This window comes from Globicephala melas, chromosome 19 (genome assembly GCF_963455315.2).
Source record: "Globicephala melas chromosome 19, mGloMel1.2, whole genome shotgun sequence".
In the NCBI taxonomy this organism is placed as follows: Eukaryota; Metazoa; Chordata; class Mammalia; order Artiodactyla; family Delphinidae; genus Globicephala; species Globicephala melas.
Window position 1 is genome coordinate 47,904,393 of NC_083332.1, and position 19,102 is coordinate 47,923,494.

The 19,102-nt window shown below is 45.6% G+C and overlaps 1 protein-coding gene across 1 annotated transcript in view; it reads left to right on the top strand.

Moving 5' to 3' along the window:
* Window positions 1-18,864, top strand: part of PMFBP1 (polyamine modulated factor 1 binding protein 1) — a 42,056-nt gene extending 23,192 nt beyond the window's left edge. Inside the window, exons 6-18 of the mRNA XM_060288302.1 lie at window positions 3,494-3,664; window positions 4,649-4,759; window positions 7,484-7,610; window positions 7,708-7,865; window positions 9,282-9,522; window positions 11,920-12,109; window positions 12,274-12,427; window positions 13,365-13,532; window positions 15,999-16,163; window positions 16,656-16,889; window positions 17,144-17,362; window positions 18,200-18,285; window positions 18,786-18,864. Of these exons, the coding sequence (XP_060144285.1) occupies window positions 3,494-3,664; window positions 4,649-4,759; window positions 7,484-7,610; window positions 7,708-7,865; window positions 9,282-9,522; window positions 11,920-12,109; window positions 12,274-12,427; window positions 13,365-13,532; window positions 15,999-16,163; window positions 16,656-16,889; window positions 17,144-17,362; window positions 18,200-18,285; window positions 18,786-18,864 (2,103 nt within the window). The remainder of the gene's footprint in view (window positions 1-3,493; window positions 3,665-4,648; window positions 4,760-7,483; window positions 7,611-7,707; window positions 7,866-9,281; window positions 9,523-11,919; window positions 12,110-12,273; window positions 12,428-13,364; window positions 13,533-15,998; window positions 16,164-16,655; window positions 16,890-17,143; window positions 17,363-18,199; window positions 18,286-18,785) is intronic.
* The last annotated feature ends 238 nt before the right edge of the window (window positions 18,865-19,102 follow it).

The following is a 19,102-nucleotide window of genomic DNA, read 5'->3' on the forward strand; positions in this document are numbered from 1 at the left end:
GTTGTCATTCCTTCCCTTGAATTTTGTAGCCCTCAGTTTTGCACTTCCAGCCTTCACATCTCCTGTAAGATTGCTCCTTAGGAATTTTAAGACTCCTTAATTAATTTAAGGAGCCACAACTTCACATAAGGCAGAAAGTGAATTACCAAATGAGCTCTCAAATCTTCCATGTTGCCATGGGGGTCCGGCAGGGGGCTATTCCAGGTCACAGGACTCATGGAAACCATAGCGTCAGGATTAAATAGGAGGAGAAAGCCAAAAAACATAGCAAAGAAGTGACTGAACTTGTTTCTTTTTTCTTTCAATTGCTTTTTAAAATTACACAAGTAATACAACAATCTAGGCTCTCTAGACAGAATTATGGATATTAAATGTAAAAGCCCACCTTCAGCCTTCTCCGCCCCACTCTTCTCCCGCTAGGCAATCACCCGAAATGTTCTGGCAATCTTCCCCATCCTATTGCTATGTAAAAAGTTAGAGTTTTCTTTTTACATAAATGAGTCATTTTATAAATATGGTTCTACACTTTGCTTTTTAAATGTATATCTTGATGATTTCTTCTAGTTACTACCTTGTATTCTGTAGTATGACTGTACCCTGTACCATCTACTGACCTGTTTGTCTACTACAAACAAGCTGTAAATGAACATCTTTATCTCTACGGGGTTAATTCCTGAAGTGGGATTTTGCTGGGTTAAAGGAAATGCTTATTTTTAATGTTTAAAGATACTTCTAAATTGAACACCAAAAAGGTTCTACCAGTTTACACTTTTACCGACAATAATTTCCCTACACTCACAGGGTATGTTTTCAGTCTTTTTAAGTTGTGCTAAACTGATGGATGGGGAAAAAAATAGATTTTCTCAATTTTTATTTCCTTTAGTTCTAATAGCTGTGGGTTGGGTTCCCCAGGAAGCAGACTCTGAGACAGACTGGTATGCAGGACGTTTTTAGAGAAAGCTCTTGGCATCAACACCTGGGAAGGGGAAGGAAGCAGGGTTGGGCAGATGGAGAAGCTGGGCTCTGATGGTCCCAGCAAAGGCCTCAGCCAACCTCACGGAGAGCTCTGGGGCTGGAAGGACCTTTAGAGCTATTCTAAATTTGGGAGAAGGGAGCTGGCCTTTATAGCTCCATGTTGATCAGTGATTGGATGTGAGCTGTCTTCCTAGGGAGAGACATGACCTTGGGCAAAAGTTTTCTTCAGCCCAGGCAATCCCCAAGAGGGCTGACAGCTGAGGCTATCTTAGGGCATCACCCCCAGCAGCTGGAGGAGTAAGTCCTTCACTGCTGAAGGGGATCTGTGAGGCCCATCACAGCTCCCACCTTGTGAATGAAGTAGTGAGCCTGTTCATAAGTGTATCGGTCCTGTGGATTTCTCTTTTACGAATTGCTTTTAAATCCTTAACCAATTTTTTATTGGGTTGTTAGTCTTTTTTGTGTTGACTTATAGGAGGTTCTTAATATATTACAGGTAATAATGCTTCATTATATAAGTTATAAATATTTTCTCCCAGTTTGTAACTTTTCATTTTCTCTTATTAATGGTATTTTTCAACATACAAAACTTTTGAATTTTTATGAAGTTAAATCTCTTAGCTCTTCTTTATAGATTCTAGGTTTTATGTCTTGTTTAGGAAGGCCTTCACTACCCTCAAAATTGCAAAAGTTTATCTTATATTGTCTTTTAGCACTTCTTAAAATTTTATTTATTTTATTTATTTATTTTTAGCTGTGTTGGGTCTTCGTTGCTGTGCGTGGGCTTTTCTCTAGTTGCGGTGAGCGGGGGCTACTCTTCCTTGTGGTGCGCGGGCTTCTCATTGCGGTGGCTTCCCTTGTGGCGGAGCACGGGCTCTAGGTGCACGGGCCTCAGTAGTTGTGGCACGTGGGCTCAGTAGTTGTGGCTCGCAGGCTCAGTAGTTGTGGCACGTGGGCTTAGTTGATCCACAGCATGTGGGATCTTCCTGGACCAGGGCTCGAACCCATGTCCCCTGCGTTGGTAGGCGGATTCTTAATCACTGCACAACCAGGGAAGCCCTAGCACTTTTATAATTTTGTATTTTTATGTTTTTAGCTTTAGTCCACTTGGAATATACACATACATATATATATATAATGCATACACACATATATATATATTTTATATATACATAATGAGAGTATCATCTTACTGTTTCTTAACTTTTTTATTGTTTTCCATTCCTTTTTCCACATAGACACTGAATTATTTATACACTCATGGGCAGCTTTCATGCTCAGTGAACATGAACTATTTCTAACTTTGCCTGAAAAAGCCCAGTTAGGGAGACAGTTTAATGGAGAAAGTATCTACCATCCAAACTAGGACTTTTTGCTCTTTTTTGCCTGTCTGCGTCAGTTCACCCCATTATTAGTGCAGACCAGTGAACAGGTAGTAACCTTCATGCATGATTTCAGATGATCTAGAGAAAGACATTTTTTAAAAAAACGCACTTCTAGGAAAAGAGCCATATTCATGGTGATGAGAGTGTCAATTGGTATGTTTTCTTTGAAGGACAATTGTGCAATATCAAAGTTTTAAATAGATCCAATTTAAATAGATTACTACTTCTACAAATTTAATCTATACATAAACTAGAATAGGTAGTCAAAGATTTATGTGCAAAAATATTCATTTCAGCTTCGTTTTAGAAAAAACTTGGAAGCAACATATATTCCCATCAATAGAAGACTGGATAAACATATTTAAAAGCAATTTAAAAGAGCAAGATAAAAGCACATGTACTAACATGGATAAATTTCTAAGGCATCTTGTTGAGAAAAAAAATGTTTCAAAAAGACAAAATAATATATGTATTCTACAATATTCATTTATATGTATGTAAATATATAGAAAGTTCTAGAAGGATATGCACAAATTGTCATCTCTGGAGAATGCAGCAAGTATGGGATTAGAGGTGGTGGTCAAAGAGAAATTTAGACTTGCCTGTAATATTACAATGTTTTAGAAAGATTACATATATATGTGTGTGTGTATTACTCGTGCAGTTTGAAATTAATTTTAAAAGAAGAGTAAGATAGATCCACAAACAGCAATATGGAAAATATCCTAAATAAGTGGCCAAGTGAAAACACAATGTTTAGAATAGTATGCAGAAGGCTTTCATTTGGTAGGGGAAGAGTAGGGGGTTATATACTTATACATATACGCATATATAAATATGCATAAATTATCCCCAGAAGGATATACAAAAAACTGGGAACACAGACCGTCATGGAAAAGGGGACCTGTGTCATGGAGGGTCAAGACTGACTTTTCAGTGTATTCTCTTGTGAACGCTTTGAACTTTTTACCGTGTGTGCACTTAATTTTTTTCTTTTGTTAAGGAAGCTCTGATTCACATATATGAATATAAACTTTTAGAATACAGGTCTAGAGATCTTCCATGTTCATGGCATATTGAAATTGACTCGAAAATTATGAACAAAATCAACCTATTATTTTTAAATATCCCAGGAGCCCAAGAGTAATGGTGATCATTCAAAGGTGCATATATACACTTCTCCCTGCATGATTCAAGAGCATCAGGAGACCCTGAAACGACTATCTGAAGTCTGGCAGAAGGTCTCTGAGCAGGATGATCTAATAAAGGAACTTCGAAATAAGCTAGCCTGCAGTAACGCTTTGGTAAGTGTCTCCTTCTAGAACATTTTCCCAAGAGACCCAAAATAAAGCCATGAGGAAAGAGAGGAGGGGAAAAGAGTCACCTAAAGTAATCTCTTTTCCAGTACTCCTCAAATGTCTTACATATTCATGTCCCTGCCTCTTGTTCATATTCTCCATGGTGTGCATCCCCCAACCCACACTAAGATTCTAAAGAGACTTAAAATCTCACGCAACAACCAGGGTGTCCATCAGTAGGGAAATAGTTAAAGAGATTAAGAGAAATGATTAAAGAGCTATCCATATTATGGAATAATACACAGCCAAGGAAAAAGATTAAGCAGATCTGTAAGGGCTGCATGGAAGATATTTGCGATACACTGTTGAGAAAAAGTTGCAGAATCTTATGTATAGTTCAATCCCACTTTTGTTTTTTAAAGTCTTTGATCGTAATATAGAAGTATATAGTGTAAATTGCCAATAGTGCCCCCTCCCCCTTAGTAGAAGTGAGAGAGGGGACAATAAGTGGATAGGAGAGTCTCACTTCTTATTTTCAATGCTTGGGTTCTATGTGAATTATTTTCAACAAACAAGAACAAAAGTTTCATATTTTTTTAATTTTAAAAAACACGTACACATTCACCCACTCCAAAAGAAACTTCCTTCTTTATTTCTTGAACTTTGAATCCTATCTTCTGAGAGATTCAGTACGTCTTTCCGTCACAGCCTCCAAAGAATCTTCTTCTGCCTCATAAACTGGACTGCACAGAGGATCAAGAGGGAGTCCAAAATGTGGCCATTGACGGACTTGAGACAAATCACTGTCTATGCCTTAGTGAACCTCGATATAAGATTGAGAACATAATTCCTTCTCCTTAGTTTATATAATATGAATTATATAATGCTGCAACAAACTTGGGCTGAGAAAGGAACACCCTGCAAAAATAGCACTAGTAATAAGCCAGTTGCATTGATCATCCAGCATAACTGACTTGTGCTGGGTTGCAGGTTCTGGAGCGTGAAGAGGCTTTGATAAAATTACAAGCAGACTTTGCTTCCTATACAGCCACCCACCGACATCCCTCTAGCTCCTCAGAAGATTGTGAAGACATCAAAAAGGTGGGAGAACTTTTGCTTATGTGTGCCTGGTAGGATTGGGCCGAGTTGGGTTTGATTCTGGGTTCTCCTACTTGTTAAAATATTTATACTACATTTTATATTTTATTTTATATTTGTGTCACTTTGATTAGCCCTGCCACAAGGATCGTGTATATAATGTATGCCACGCCCCCAAGGAGTGCGTCTGGCATGATTAGATTTTGGAATTGAATTTTGGAATTGCACCTGTCTCTTAACTCACATCCAATGGTACATCTAAACAAGACAGAGGCTCCTTTTGGCTTGCTAGCTTCAAAAGAACCATCCAGCCTTCTAGTTTCTGGCTGGAGTTGAAAAGCAACAAATTTAGGGAAGATTATTAATTCAAATCCACTCCCTTTAAAAAAAAACTCTTATGTTTTCAAAATTCAAAGCCATCTCAAAAGTTGATTCTAATAATGAATAAGCATTTAAACCATGGAAACAAATCACACGATTTGACCAACAAATATGACAGTGAAAACTAGGTTAGGGTCCCTTCTAGGAGGTCTGAAGTCAGTCATGCCTGAACTCGAGGTACAAGGCAAAGCCAGCCACACGAGGCAATGCTGATGCTGAAATAGTGGCAAAGCGGAGTGGCAGAGAGAGTCAACACATCAGCTCTCCAAGGGGTCCTCTAGCTGGGGAGTGGAGATGCTTCTTTTTCCAGGACTTTCTGATCCCACAAGGTTTGGATGAACTTTGGAGCTCTTCCTTGTACATCTGTCAATGTTTATTTTAAAAGTCAGTCCCATGTTATTCACATCCTGACCTACAGCAAGATCTCATACACTCCATGTTTGTTTTCTTTTTGTCTGAGAAATGTCTTTATTTCTCCCTCACTTTTTAATTTTTTATAGTGGTAAAAAACACATAACATTAAATTCACCATCTTAACTATTTTTAAGTGTACAGTTAGTTGTGTTAAATATATTCTCATCGTTGTGCAATAAATCTCTAGAACTTTTTCATCTTGCGAAACTGAAACTGTATCTACTAAACACAAATTCTTCTTTAATACTCCATTTTCTAAAATGATACAGACTTCCTCCAGAAACAGAATCCACTTTCACCCACCATTGTGTATATCCTACCCAAAGCCTTCACATTATTTGAACATTCTATTCAGGCTAGAACTACCCACATCACAGTTAGTGCCAGCCGTCCTCTCCTCCCTCAGCTGGCCTGGCACACACTGGGCCTTTGAGTCGCTGTAGGGCCCACACCCAGGTCAGACGGTGATTGCCCTGCATTTCTCCAGCTGTCCCCCTCTGTCTTCTTGCTGCAACCCTCCTTCATTGTCAACTGTGAAATCACATAACTATCTCCCCAGCATCCCCTGATGCCCAGACAACTAATTGTTCCTTCTTGGCCACGTGTACATGTTCCTTCCTGGTTTCTCTGGTTACAGCCCCTTCCCCTCTCCTTCAGGGTAGAAGCCAAAGTTCTTGCTGAGGGACTAAGAGCCCTCTGTGATGTGACTACCCCCTAACTTCCTCACCTCCTCTCCTCCTCCTTCTCTCTCCATCACTCACTCCACTCTAACCACATGGCCTCCTGCATGTTCTGCCCCCAGGGCCTTGTCATCAGCTAGCACTGCCTGCTCCCCCAACTGCAGAGCTCGTCCCTCAGATACCTCAACATGGCTCACACCCTCACCTCCAGCAAGTGCCTGCTCAGAGGCCACCTTCTCAGTGAGGCCAACCCATCTATCCTATTTAAAACTGTAACCCACAGCCTCGCCCCTGCCTGCCCCATACATCTCCATTCCCCTTTTGCTGTTCTGTTTCTTCCATAGCACTTATCAACTTTTGTTTTCTGTAAGTCACTACTTTACGCTCTTTGTCTGTCTCATCTCACCAGAAGGTCAGCTCCGTGGGGTTAAGAATTGGTGTCTGTGTCGTTTGCAGCACCTACAGTGCATACAGTGCCTGGCACACAGTAGGTGTCTTATCAATGACACTGAGTGTTACAGGGAGGAAGAGGGGGCTCCTTTTGTGAACATTCCATTCCGTGTGGGCATGAGAAGAAGTCTGCCATGTCCTTTCTTTTTTAACTCTCTTTTTACTTTTTAAATTGAGATATAATTGACATACCAGAAAACTCACCATTTAAAGTGTGCAATCAGAATGGACTTGAGGACATGGGGAGGGGGAAGGGTAGGCTGGGACGAAGTGAGAGAGTGGCATGGACATATATACACTACCAAACGTAAAATAGATAGCTAGTGGGAAGCAGCCGCATAGCACAGGGAGATCAGCTTGGTGCTTTGTGACCACCTAGAGGGGTGGGATAGGGAGGATGGGAGGGAGGAAGATGCAAAAGGGAGGAAATATGGGGACATATGTATATGTATAGCTGATTCACTTTGTTATAAAGCAGAAACTAACACACCATTGTAAAGCAATTTTACTCCAATAAAGATGTTTAAAAAAATAAAATAAAATAAAAATAAAGTGTACAATCATTGGTTTTTAGTGTATTCACAAAGTTAGGCAACAGCACCACTAATTCCAGAACATTTTCATCACTCCAAAAAGAAACCCATATCCACGAGCAGTCACCCCCCCATCCCCCCTCCCGCAAACCCTGGCAACCACTATTCTGCTTTCCGTCCCTACGGATTTGCCTGTTCTGGACACTCAGAATTCTATAAAGCTTTCTTCCCCCATGTCTTCACCCTGCCCTGCTCTTCCATCTGCCCAGATACTGAAGCACCTGCAGGAGCAGAAAGACAGCCAGTGCTCGCACGTGGAGGAGTACCAGAACCTCGTGAAGGATTTGCGCACGGAGCTAGAAGCCGTGTCAGAAGAGAAGAAAAGCATCATGGAGGGTAAACCGTGGGCCAGCGGGCTGCAGCAGAGGGTAGGCAGCCAAGGAAGCCGGAGCCCCGCTCTGAGCAAGAAGCGCTCTGTCTTGTCCCGCTGCAGACATGTTGAAGCTGGAGCTGGACCTGCACAGGCTGCGGGAAGAGACATCTGCCCGCTTGGAGAGGAAGGACAAGGAGGTCGTCATCCTGCAACGGCGACTGCAGGAGCTGCAGGTGCAGTTCACTGAGACCCAGAAGCTCAGTTTGAAGAAAGACAAGGTAAGGCGAGGAGCTCCGTGGTTGGAACTGCCAGCAGGGCCCTGTGAGGCCAGGCCTTGGCAGAGGCGGGCTCTGTGGCCCCACACTCGCTGTGATTGCTTGGGGAGCACCCATACATGCGCAGTGAGACTGCGGTGCTTCAGGCCCAGGGGCAATTCTGAGCTCTTCCTTGGAATTTCTCATGGCACGTAATAAATAAATAAAACATCAGGAGCCTTAATAGAGATGTAGACTCTGTGTAAGAAAGGGGTTCTTCCCCAGCCCTGCAATAGTGAGTTTGGGACACGCTCGTATTATTCCCTTATGCTTTTGTTTATGCCTAAGAGTAGAAAGAAATGCTATAAAATAATGTGTAGCCTTATTCACAATTTCATGTGAATTTCAATTCTTTAATTACAAATAACTTACAAATATGCAAACCAGGCAGTTTGAAAATATTAGTGGAAATATGCCCTAGAAGGTCTGTAGTTACCAACGTAAATCAAGCTCCTAGAAAAGCGTAAGACTGGAACCAAGGGCAGAAAGACTGAAACCAGTGCAAGTTTTTGTAGTCAGTACTGTTTCAACTCTAAACTTTTATCAGAGCTAGTAGAAATAATCCAATTGATTTGAGTGGCTGGTCATTCAAACTTCCTATTTCAAGGTCTGGAGGTGATTCACCAGTCAAAATGGAGGTATTTGGAGAGATGTTGAAGAAGCAGCAAGGAGTCTGGATAAGCAGCTTCGAGTCACTCATATATTCATTCAACAGATACTTTTGAGATCCTATTATATGCCAAGCACTCTTCTAGGCATAAGAATATAATAAAACATGTGCCATCCCTACTTTCATGGAGCTTACATTCCAGTCTTTAGAGACAAACAAATAAAACTAATATACAATAAAATGTTAGGTACTAATGAATTCCTAAAACAGCTTGGTGGCTGTTTTCCCCAGAGTGGTCGGGGGAGGCCTCTTTGATAAGGTGACATTTGGGCAGACATTTGAATGAAGTAAGGGGGCCACCCAGGCCAAAGTCTTGAAGAATATTCCAGGCAGAGGCAACATCAAGGGCGAGTGCCCTCAGGTGGGAGTCAGCTCGGAAGCAGAGAGGGTGGGGCGGCAAGAGGTGAGGTCAGACAGGTAGCCAAGAACCAGATCATGAGCGTCCCGGGACGTCATTGTAAGGACTTTGGTCTTTTTCTAACTGAGATGGACCCAGTAGAGGTTTTGAACAGAGACATAACAAGATCTGACTCGCATTTGTAAAAGCCCAACTCTGACTGCTACAGGGAGGCAGGGAGCCCAGGTGGAGGCTATTGCAACATCCAGGCAAGAGAAGACGGTGGCTGGAAGAGGGCTCAAGACAATCTCTAACTGACTTCGCCCTGCCGCTGCTCAGGCCTCTATCAGCATTAACACTTTGCTTTCCTCAGCTCCTCCAGGAGAAAGATGAGATGCTGCAGGAGCTAGAGAAGGACCTGGCGCAGGTTAAGAACACCCTCGTAAAAAAGGAGATGGAGTTGGAGAAGCAGCAATGCATGACAAGAGAACTCGAAGTTGCCATCCAGGAGGACAGACGGGATAAGTGCAAGGCCGAGTATGGGCACCTGGGAGCTGAGATCAAGAAGCTGAAGGACTGTCTCGAAGATGCCAAACAGCAGCACAGGCTGGCTGGTGAGGCCCCCGGGCAAGCACTGTCCCCACACACTCCAACCCATGGGGCCAGAGCAGCCCCCTCCTTTCCCCAAATGGCCGTGTCCCTCTCCCTCACCGCTTTCTCACTCCGATCTCCTCATGATCTCATCTCATCTCACAGCAGTTAGGACCGCCCTCTAAGCTCCTTCCTTCACCCCAACCTTACATTTCCTCTGAAGCCCCCATCACACAGCAGGTGCTCGGGTTGGGAAGGCAGACCACTGCTCTCACACGCCCACCGTCTTCTCTGCAGCCTCAGCTGAAGGTCCTCTCCTTTCCTCACCACGGAGAGCACAGGGCTCTGTACCTTGCTTCTTTGTACCACATTCCTCTCCACCTTCTCTGGGACCTTTGTCACACCATTCATTCCTTCCTTCCCTGGTTTTTAACACTCTCCTTTTTTGGTCTACACACACATTTGCTTGCAGTGTGGGTTGTGTCCTTGCTCCTTTGCCCAAAGTGCTTTCTCAGAGGTCACCAGTAACTTCTTGCCTTGGAAATGGGGTTGCCTTTGAGTGATAAAAATGTCCTGGAATTAGATGTTGATGGTTGCACAACTTTGTGAGGCTACTAGAAACCACTGTACTGTACACTTTAAAAGGATAAATTTTATGTTATGTGAGTGATGTATCAATTTGGGGGAAAAAAAGAAGGTCCAAAGCACGTCTTCCTTCCTCGCCCTCCTCTAACTCTCTGGGTGTCCACACTGTTGGTCCCTCGCACCTCAACGGTTGTTTATTAGCTTTGGAGACACAACAGGTCCTTGTTCTTCCATAAATCTCACCACTGTTTCCTCTTTTCCCTCCTGCCTTTTCCCTCACCCATCTCTAAGATTCTGCCCTCTCCTCTCCTCCCTACACTCATTCCTTGGTGAGCGCCTCTGCTCCTTGTAGCTGCATTTCTCTGCAGGTGACTCCAATGCCTAGAGCCCCAGCCCTGACTTGGCACCTGGTCAGTCTTGTCTTTAGAGACTAGCTCCACCTGACCAACCCACCTTCCCCACTAACCCAACATTCCCAAAGCTGAACCTACTCTCTTCCCTATTAAAAAAAATCCTCCTCCCTTCTTCCGGGTGTATAATTATCTCCGTAGTGACACCATCTTTCTTCCAGTATCCCAGGCTTAAAAAAACGGAGAGAAAAGTGATATTTAAGTAGAAATGATAGGAGAAACTACCGGAAGTGGGGAGATATTTGGTGTAGAGAAACCCCAGTAAGCACCTTACTCCTTCATACCCAGTGGAGGCAAGGACGTGGGCTAAAAGGATATTGTCAGAAGTCTTTCTCCATTCTAATCCATTCCAATTTTCCTAAAGCACTCTTTCCTTTATGGCAGGTCCCTACTCAAGAACCCACTAAATCATGTCTAAACATTTCTCTCAGGCTTTCAGCGTCCTCCAAAACCCCCTCTAGTCCATCTACTTCCTCAATTCTGTCTCTCACCATTCCTTCCCACTTTCCTTTCCAGTTAAGCTGATATCTTCCCATCATCTTCCCACATGCCCTCCCCATTCCCTTCACTGTGCCCCCCACCCCGAGAATTCCCTTTCTTCTCCTTCTTCTAAGGCCCAGCTCAGCCTCTGTTCCTCCATAAGTCCATCTCCAACTGTACTTCCCCGCTTTGGTCCTCCTTCCTGAGTTCACAGTCAGTGTGAGTTTAACATTACTGTGTTCTCTATGTCAGCTCCCTCACTAGACTCTAAACTCTATGAGGGTCAGGATTTGTCTTCAATGACAGGATGAGTCGCAGAAGAGATACCAAGCAATTTCAACCAATTTATTTAATTTTATTCAAGAAGGAGTTCACGGCTGGTGGGTAGTTGAAGACAGATAATTCATCAGAGCTCCTTAGGAGTGATAATGAGATAGAGAGAGATGAGGACAGATTGGAAATTGAAGTAAGTCACAGAATGAAGGAACAGACTTTTGTTTTTTTTAGCTACATTGGGTCTTCGTTGCTTCACACAGGCTTTCTCTGGTTGCAGTGAGCAGGGGCTTCTCTTCATTGTGGTGTGCAGGCTTCTCATTGCAGTGGCTTCTCTTGTTGTGGAGCACGGACTCTAGGTGCACAGCCTTCAGTAGGTTGTGGCACGTGGGCTCAGTAGTTGTGGCATGCAGGCTCAGTAGTTGTGGCTCGCAGGCTCTAGAGCTCGGGCTCAGTAGTTGTGGCACACGGGCTTAGTTGCTCCACAGCATGTGGGATCTTCCCAGGGCTCAAACCCGTGTCCCCTACATTGGCAGGCAGATTCTTAACCACTGCACCACCAGGGAAGCCCCAAGGAACAGACTTTTTAACTGGTCTCATTTGAGAGTCTGATCTTCACACATACTCCCTTCACACATGGACATGCCCCGGGCTATCTCCTGTCTTCTGCAGCTCAGCAAGCAGCCCAATATAAAGAAGAAGCCATTCTGGCAAAGGGTAACCTGGAGGATTGCCATAGGAAACTGCAAAGCTGCATTTGCCTGGAGAAGCAGAAGGCAGAGACCATCCAGGAGCTCCGGAGAGAACTTCAGAAGCTGCAGAAGGATTCCCTAATGGCAGAGGAGGAACTCGCGCCCAGCAGGTACCACAGGTTCCCCTCCAGACAGAGTCTCTGTCCCTCGTAAGCCAGTTGGGACCCTGTGGGATGCTGCCCAGGAGTTGGGTAGCAAGCCCCGGGCAGCCAGCCCACAGTCCACCAACGTGGACCCTGAAGTCCATCCACCTGTTTTTGCCATTTTGCTTTAGGAAACGGATAGAGGAGCTGACATCAGAATTATCTGAGTTCTCCAGAAAGCTTGAAATTTCAGAGAAGGAAAAGAGGCAGCTTCAGAAGACAGTGACTGAGCAGGATGTAAAACTGAATGACCTGCTAGATCGTATAAATCACATTCAACACCAGGTGTGGAGGGCAAGTAGGCAGCCAGCTCAAGCATTTGCTCTGTTTCAGATTAAATGCATTGCTCTTGGGAATTCCCTGGCCGTCCAGTGGTTAGGACTCCGAGCTCTCACTGCAAAGGGTCTGGGTCAATCCCTGGTCGGGAAACTAAGATCCCACAAGCTGAGCGGTGTGGCCAAAAAAAAAAAAAAAATTGCATTGCTCTTTATTTGGGAAGATGCCACCACCAATCCATTGCAAACTACTTGTCCAGAATTTGTTTTAGAATGCTAAGCCAGCCAGGCAGCTCCAGTTCCCACAACCAATAATAAGCATTTTCAGGGACCAAGCTTAAAAACAGTCAAACGACAATATTATTTCTTTTTCTAGGACTCAAAAGCTATCCTCTCAGTTGATTTAAAGTTTTTTAACTTTGAATTATTCCTTTTGTGCTTTTCTAAGATTTTTAAAAATTTATTCAGAGTATTTTATGTGGAAAGACTTGGTAAGTAAGTGGGACCTGGATCTATAAATAAAATAAGTTGGTATTTCTAATTGAACAAAGAAAAACTGTTGCTGAACCTAAGAGGAAACTTTTTTATTAAACACGCTAAATAACCAAGGAGTTGTCCTCATTTATTTATTTTTTTTTTTTGCGGTACACGGGCCTCTCACTGTTGTGGCCTCTCCCGTTGCAGAGCACAGGCTCCGGACGCCACAGGCTCAGCGGCCATGGCTCACGGGCCCAGCCGCTCCGCGGCATGTGGGATGTGGGATCTTCCCGGACCGGGGCACGAACCCGTGTCCCCTGCATCGGCAGGCGGACTCTCAACCACTGTACCACCAGGGAAGCCCTGTCCTCATATTTATTTCAGCCATCCCTGTGCACAGTTGTCTGGGCTGGGGGTTTTCGCCGCAAAAATATGGTGCCTGACTTGCAGCCCCGTGTTTGTTTTCTCAGAACAGGAAGCAAGCCTCCTCCAAATGCAGTCTAGAAGAACAGCTTCAGGAGGAAACCAGGTTGCTGGAGGAGAAAAAGGAGCAGCTGAAAAAGAGTAAAGAGCAGGAGAAGCTACTGCAGCAAGAGCTCGAGATATTCCGACAGGAAGGAAAAAAGAAAGAAAAGATGGTGAGGAGAATCTGGGAAGCCTCGGGATTAAGAATCCAAGGCCAGACCTGAGCCCAGCTGGGCCTGGTGGGATACAGAGGCTGAGGGTGCTCAGACTTCAGGAGAGAAGGGAGGGAGGGTGAGAAAGACAAGTGAGGAGGGCAGAGAAGGCCTGAGATACATGGGGTGCAAGGTGGAGCTGTGTGTGAGGGCAGAAGGAGGGGCTTCTGCAGGAGTCTAAGATAACACCTCCATCTGGGCTTTGTTTCCTTAATTGGGGAGCAGTCAAAGGAGAATTTGAGAAAGTTGGAGGAGGAAAATGATAATCTCAAATCACAGTTAAAGCAATGCTCTGCGCAACTGGATTCCTCTCTCTGCAAACAAAACAGCACCCAGCAAATCAACCAGGAGCTGACTCGTAAGGTGAGTAGACAGAAACCCCAAGGGGGTGAGAAATTTGAACCCTATGACCCTTGACCTGAAGTTGGCACCTAGCTCTCCTCCATCACAGAAATGCCACTAACTGCCCAGCCCATGTGCATTCTGGGGCACCGGAGCCCCCACTTCCCTCCTGAAGTGTCACCCACTTGCTGGCCAAGAAGTATTTCTTCCACATGTAGAAGGTCTTATTTAATATCTGGTGGAGCCCCAAACCACCTGGGCTTTGGCATCAAGGCTTCCAGAGTTGCATTTTAGACCAGAGTTGAGTGAGCCCATTGTTCGGGGCAATTTGCTAGGGAACACTTCCAAAAATAGTCCCAAAGCACAAAAATGGGATGAAAGGGGACATGGTTATATTTCATTACACGAATAAAGACAAAAGGAGTAAATGGCATCTAATGTACGTGAGGCACTGTGCTCACATTCAGTCATCATTTACTGACCGTCTACTTAAGTCCTTGGCATGCCTTCCATCTGCTGGTTTACAGAGGAGAGAAAGGCTGAGGCTCAGACTGACTAATTGGTAAGTGATGGGATGGAGCAATATTTGAACTTGGATCATCTGGCTCTGCCACCTGACCTCTTTCCCTTCATCCTGAATGGCAATACTTGCCCCAAATGAGCCCATTCCATATTTCTGGACAAGAAAAAAATACAGCATCTTGATTAGGTAGTCTCTTGAATTATAAATGAGAGACCAAGCAGCTCTGAGTCCTTCATAATAAAGAGTTCATCTTAAAATACTATGACCATTCTAAGTGTACGAATAGCACTACGCAATAGAACTCTCTGTGATGATGGAAAAGTTCTAGATTAGAGTTACCTGATACTATATGCACTAGCCACATATGGCTATTGACTGCTCGAAATATGGCTTAGTATGACTAAGGAACTGAAGTTATAAGTTTAATTTTAGTTTTATTGAAATGTAAATAGTCTCATGTGGCTAGTGGCTGCCATATTAAACAGCAGAGGTCTGAGGCACTGATGTTTCTGGAGTTTTGTCACTCAGAGATATAAATCTCTCCTCTAGTGGGATCCAGAGTTGAGGCCTGAATCACTCAAATCCCCAAGGAACTGCTTTCAATATAAGGAATACTGCCTAAGTATTTAATATAGGCCTGTTATCACATTTGCCAAAAGAAAGGGAGTTATGTAAATGTGCAACTAGAAGCACTAATTTCAGAATTCCTTTGATGGGAATCCAGAGGCTGGAGGAGTTTATGTGTGTGTAAGCATGTTCAATTTTTTAAAAGCATGCCCCACATATAACAGACTTTTTGAATCAATGGAAACAGCCATTAGAAAGAGGCTTAGTTTTGCATTCTAAACTGCATTTCCTTTCATCGGTAGTCCATATTTCAATTTTAAACACACTCTGTCGGACCTATATGTCCAATTCATCCCTAGTATTGCCCAATGCACTATTTCATTCCGTCCAAATAAATCATTTAGTATATTTAGTGAGCACCTATTATATGCCATGCTCTGAGCTACAGGTAGTGGGGATACAGCGATGAAGAAAGCACACACAGTCCTGCTTTCATGGTGCATCAAGTCTAGTGGATTATGTCAGGAGTTGAGGCATAATGCATACCACTGAAATGTTGCATCATATTTCCTAACCTAGAATTGGATTCCAGGTTAACACTAATCCTAACCCTAACCCTAACCATGAGACAGTTAACTATTAACAGAAACCATCCAGTTACAAATGTAGGACCCATGCTTGGCTGGCACACGTCAAAGGCTGCGGAGTCTGTGAAAGGGACTTTTCGTGTATTTGACACATCATGGCCCAGTACTTCCAGTACTCCTTGTATTGGGAAGACATGCTATCTAGAAAGGAAGTGTGGGAGAGGGGTGCAGAAGAACCTGGAAAGGCAGCTCTTCCTCTTCCAACAGTGAGGGGAAGTGGGCATTATCACAGTCTGCTGGGCAGGTAGTTAGTGCAGGGAGGAGAGAGCCCTGTGCCTGTCCATCTGTGGACACAGAGGATGCCTCCACGGCCATGAACCTTGACAGTTATGTTCCCCCTCCCTAAAGATAATCCTTCAGAAGGAGACCATGGCGAGTCTGCAGATTCAGCTGGACAAGGCTGCGGCGAAAGAGAAGCAATACCTCCAGACCACGGTCAGTAAAGATGTCTATGAGGAGGTATGCCGGAAGTCAGCCTCCTGCCAAGACGACCTAACACAGGCCCTGGATAAGGTGGGCTACACCCTCTCATCTCCGGGGCTGTTTAATATCCAAGTTATCCCAGCAGCATGAAAGGTGAAGGAGTCAATTTCCTGCATAACTGGCTGTCACCAAGGCCATCTGCAAACCCTTGCATTGGCTGGGATGTCCGTCCAGAGAAGGCCTGCTTCTCCCTAGTGAGGCTTTGGGGAAGACGGGGATAGAGGCCAAATCTAACAAGTCTTTCTGCCCATGGGTGACCCAGGGGCAAGGTTTTCCCAAGACCTGGATTTTTCAGGGAAATTCATGCCGCATCCCTGTGCTAATCATGCCTGGCTGATGAGCTCATAGAGTTGGAAAGAGAGGAAACGGGAGAGGGGCAGGGGAGATGCAGAAGACTGACCGTTGTCACTTCTCACCCCTCCCTGGGACTCTAGGCGAGGTGACCAGGACCAGGTGTGTCTGTGCCACCCTGGGCAGAAGAGAGTAGGGGCTGTGGGACTGGTGGAACCCTTCTCCATTCAGGACTCAGCACAGAGGCCCAAGCGCAATGACAGCCGTTCTCCCCCCAACCCTTTGTCTTTACCAAAGCTCAGTCATTCAACCTCAGAGACAAAGAGTCTTCACCAAATTCTGACACAGGCCCAAGACAGGAAGATTCAGCTGGAAGAGGAAGTCATTGCTTACGAGGAGAGGATGAAAAAGCTGAATGTGGAGTTAAAAAAACTGCAGGGCTTCCAGCAGCAGAGTGAGCTAGAGGTGAGGAGCGGCCAGGGGCCACGGCTGCCGTCCTGCCCAGGGCCCCAAGGCCTCTTCTTGCCCCACAGCTGTGTACTTCGCACTGAGCCGGTCCCTTCGGCTAACAGGTGCCCTCCCTTTTGCTGGGCTCTGGGAGCTTCAAGAAGGCGGCAACTATCAGAGCAGGGGCGCCCTCTGCTGGCCGCTGGAAATAAAACACTCCCTCATGAACCTCCCAGAGAAAGCGCCCTCCCGCCTTGTCGTGGGTCCTCCAGGGTCAGGGTGGCAAGCTGGGGTCTCCCTCCTCACTGTGCGCTACCGAGCAGGTGCAGGCCTTCGACAAAAAGCTGGAGGACATGAGCAACCAGGTGCTGCAGTGGCAGAAGCAGCACCAGCGGGACCTCGAGGTGCTGGCCGCTAAAGAGGAGCAGCTCAGGGCGTTCCGGGAGGAAATGCGCGCCCTGAAAGAGAGCCTCCTCGCGGACGGGACGGAGGTGGGCACTCCTCAACTCCCAGCCGCTTCCTCCCACTGCCCCAGAACATCCCACGATCGCCTGCGTGACAGACACCCTTTGGTGGGGGTGGGGGTGCCTGGGAGCAAGGAAAGGACACCCCCTCTATTCAGTACAAAGCGGGATCTGGGTGTTCCAGGCCCACAACGGCTGTCTCGACCCAACCATCTTCCCGTGACTTTGTTGATAGAGATATTGAACAGAGCAAAGGTCCCAATCCAGAGGAGAGAGAATGCCATCTCCATGTCAGGTACACCAGCAGCCCCGACTTAGATAATCCACGGCTCAGTCACCCTCCAGAGCCCCTCCTGACACTTTCAATTACCCTGCAGTAGAATCGGCTAAGAGCTCTTTGTGCACGTCCAGCTCTCTGAGCAGTGAAGTTTGTAGCAGGAGGCTCCCGGATATCCTTGGGGTGGCCACAGGGCCTTTGCCCAAATTAGAAAAAAAGTCCTCCCTTTCCACCAGATATTTTTTCTTTCATCTGTTTTTAAAAAGGCTTAATGTATTGCTGTTTTAGAATAGGTCACTTTGCTACCTTTGGCCTGAAAATCATTATTATAAATGTACAAACCTACTTTGTCTCTACTATAAGTGGTGTCTGCTCACAGATGTCACCTTTGTGATAATGCACTGCTGGAGGTGGAGGCCTGCAATGGCAATTCCAACTCTGGCCTCAGGGTTGGACAGCAGAGTCAATGTTTCTTCTCCCAGGAAGAGAGGAGACCTGATCTGGGAGAAGGGAGGTGACAGGCCTGTGCTCCCACCCCCTTACTATCTCATTTACTTCTTGTACCGAAGTCCTGTTGCCTGTCCCAGCGGTCTGCGCCTAAAGACACCTGCAGGCTGCACCGAGAGAACGATCAGATTATGTCCAACATGGAGCAATGGGCAAAAGAGCAGAAGTAAGTGCGGAAGAAAACAGTAAGGCAGGCTTCCAAGGGCTGGAATCACACCTGTGCCAGAGAATAGTGTCATACACACGCACACAGCCCTCCAGGGAAACTGATCCAGTCTCAGCCCACACCCAGATGCTGGGAATAAGATGAAGGGGCCGCAACCCTTCAGGCGGGTTCAGAAAGCCCCGCCCACTTGGAAATGGAGCAGCTTCCAGGCAGAAGGGATGCTCCTGTGGGTCAGATTTCCTCTTCCCAGCCTGGTGTCGGGCTTCACTGCCTGGATCCCCTGAACTCACTTGGGATCACAGTGATTTTGCTTGGGAGTGTAGAGGGTCCTCTTAATTGCCAGCTGCTAGGAGGGCTCTAGCTCCGGGGACGGGGGGATGAGCGGGGGGTCTGGGCCCCGAAGAGGCCTCGCCAAGAACACCCAATGTCCTTTTCAGCCAGCTCATGCTCTTACCCACAGGGGTCTGGGTAACTCTTTTCTTCTGTGAATTTTATTACAGGATCGCCAATGAGAAACTAGGAAACAAACTCCGTGAACAGGTCAAATATATCACCAAGCTGACTGGTGAAAAGGAGTAAGTCATCCCACGCCCCCCTGGCTGGAGCTTGGGCCCCAGGGAGAGGAGTCAGCCAGGAACCAGGGCTGGCTTTTTCACTGGATATGTGGAGAAAGACCCCAAGTCCCAAATCTGCATCCATGTGACCTTGGGCAATACCACTTGACCTCTTTGGGCCTTAGTCCCCTCACCAACAATAAAAAAAGGGGTTAATCATCTCTATGTCCCTCTCCACTGTCACCTTCCACAGTTCTCAGAAG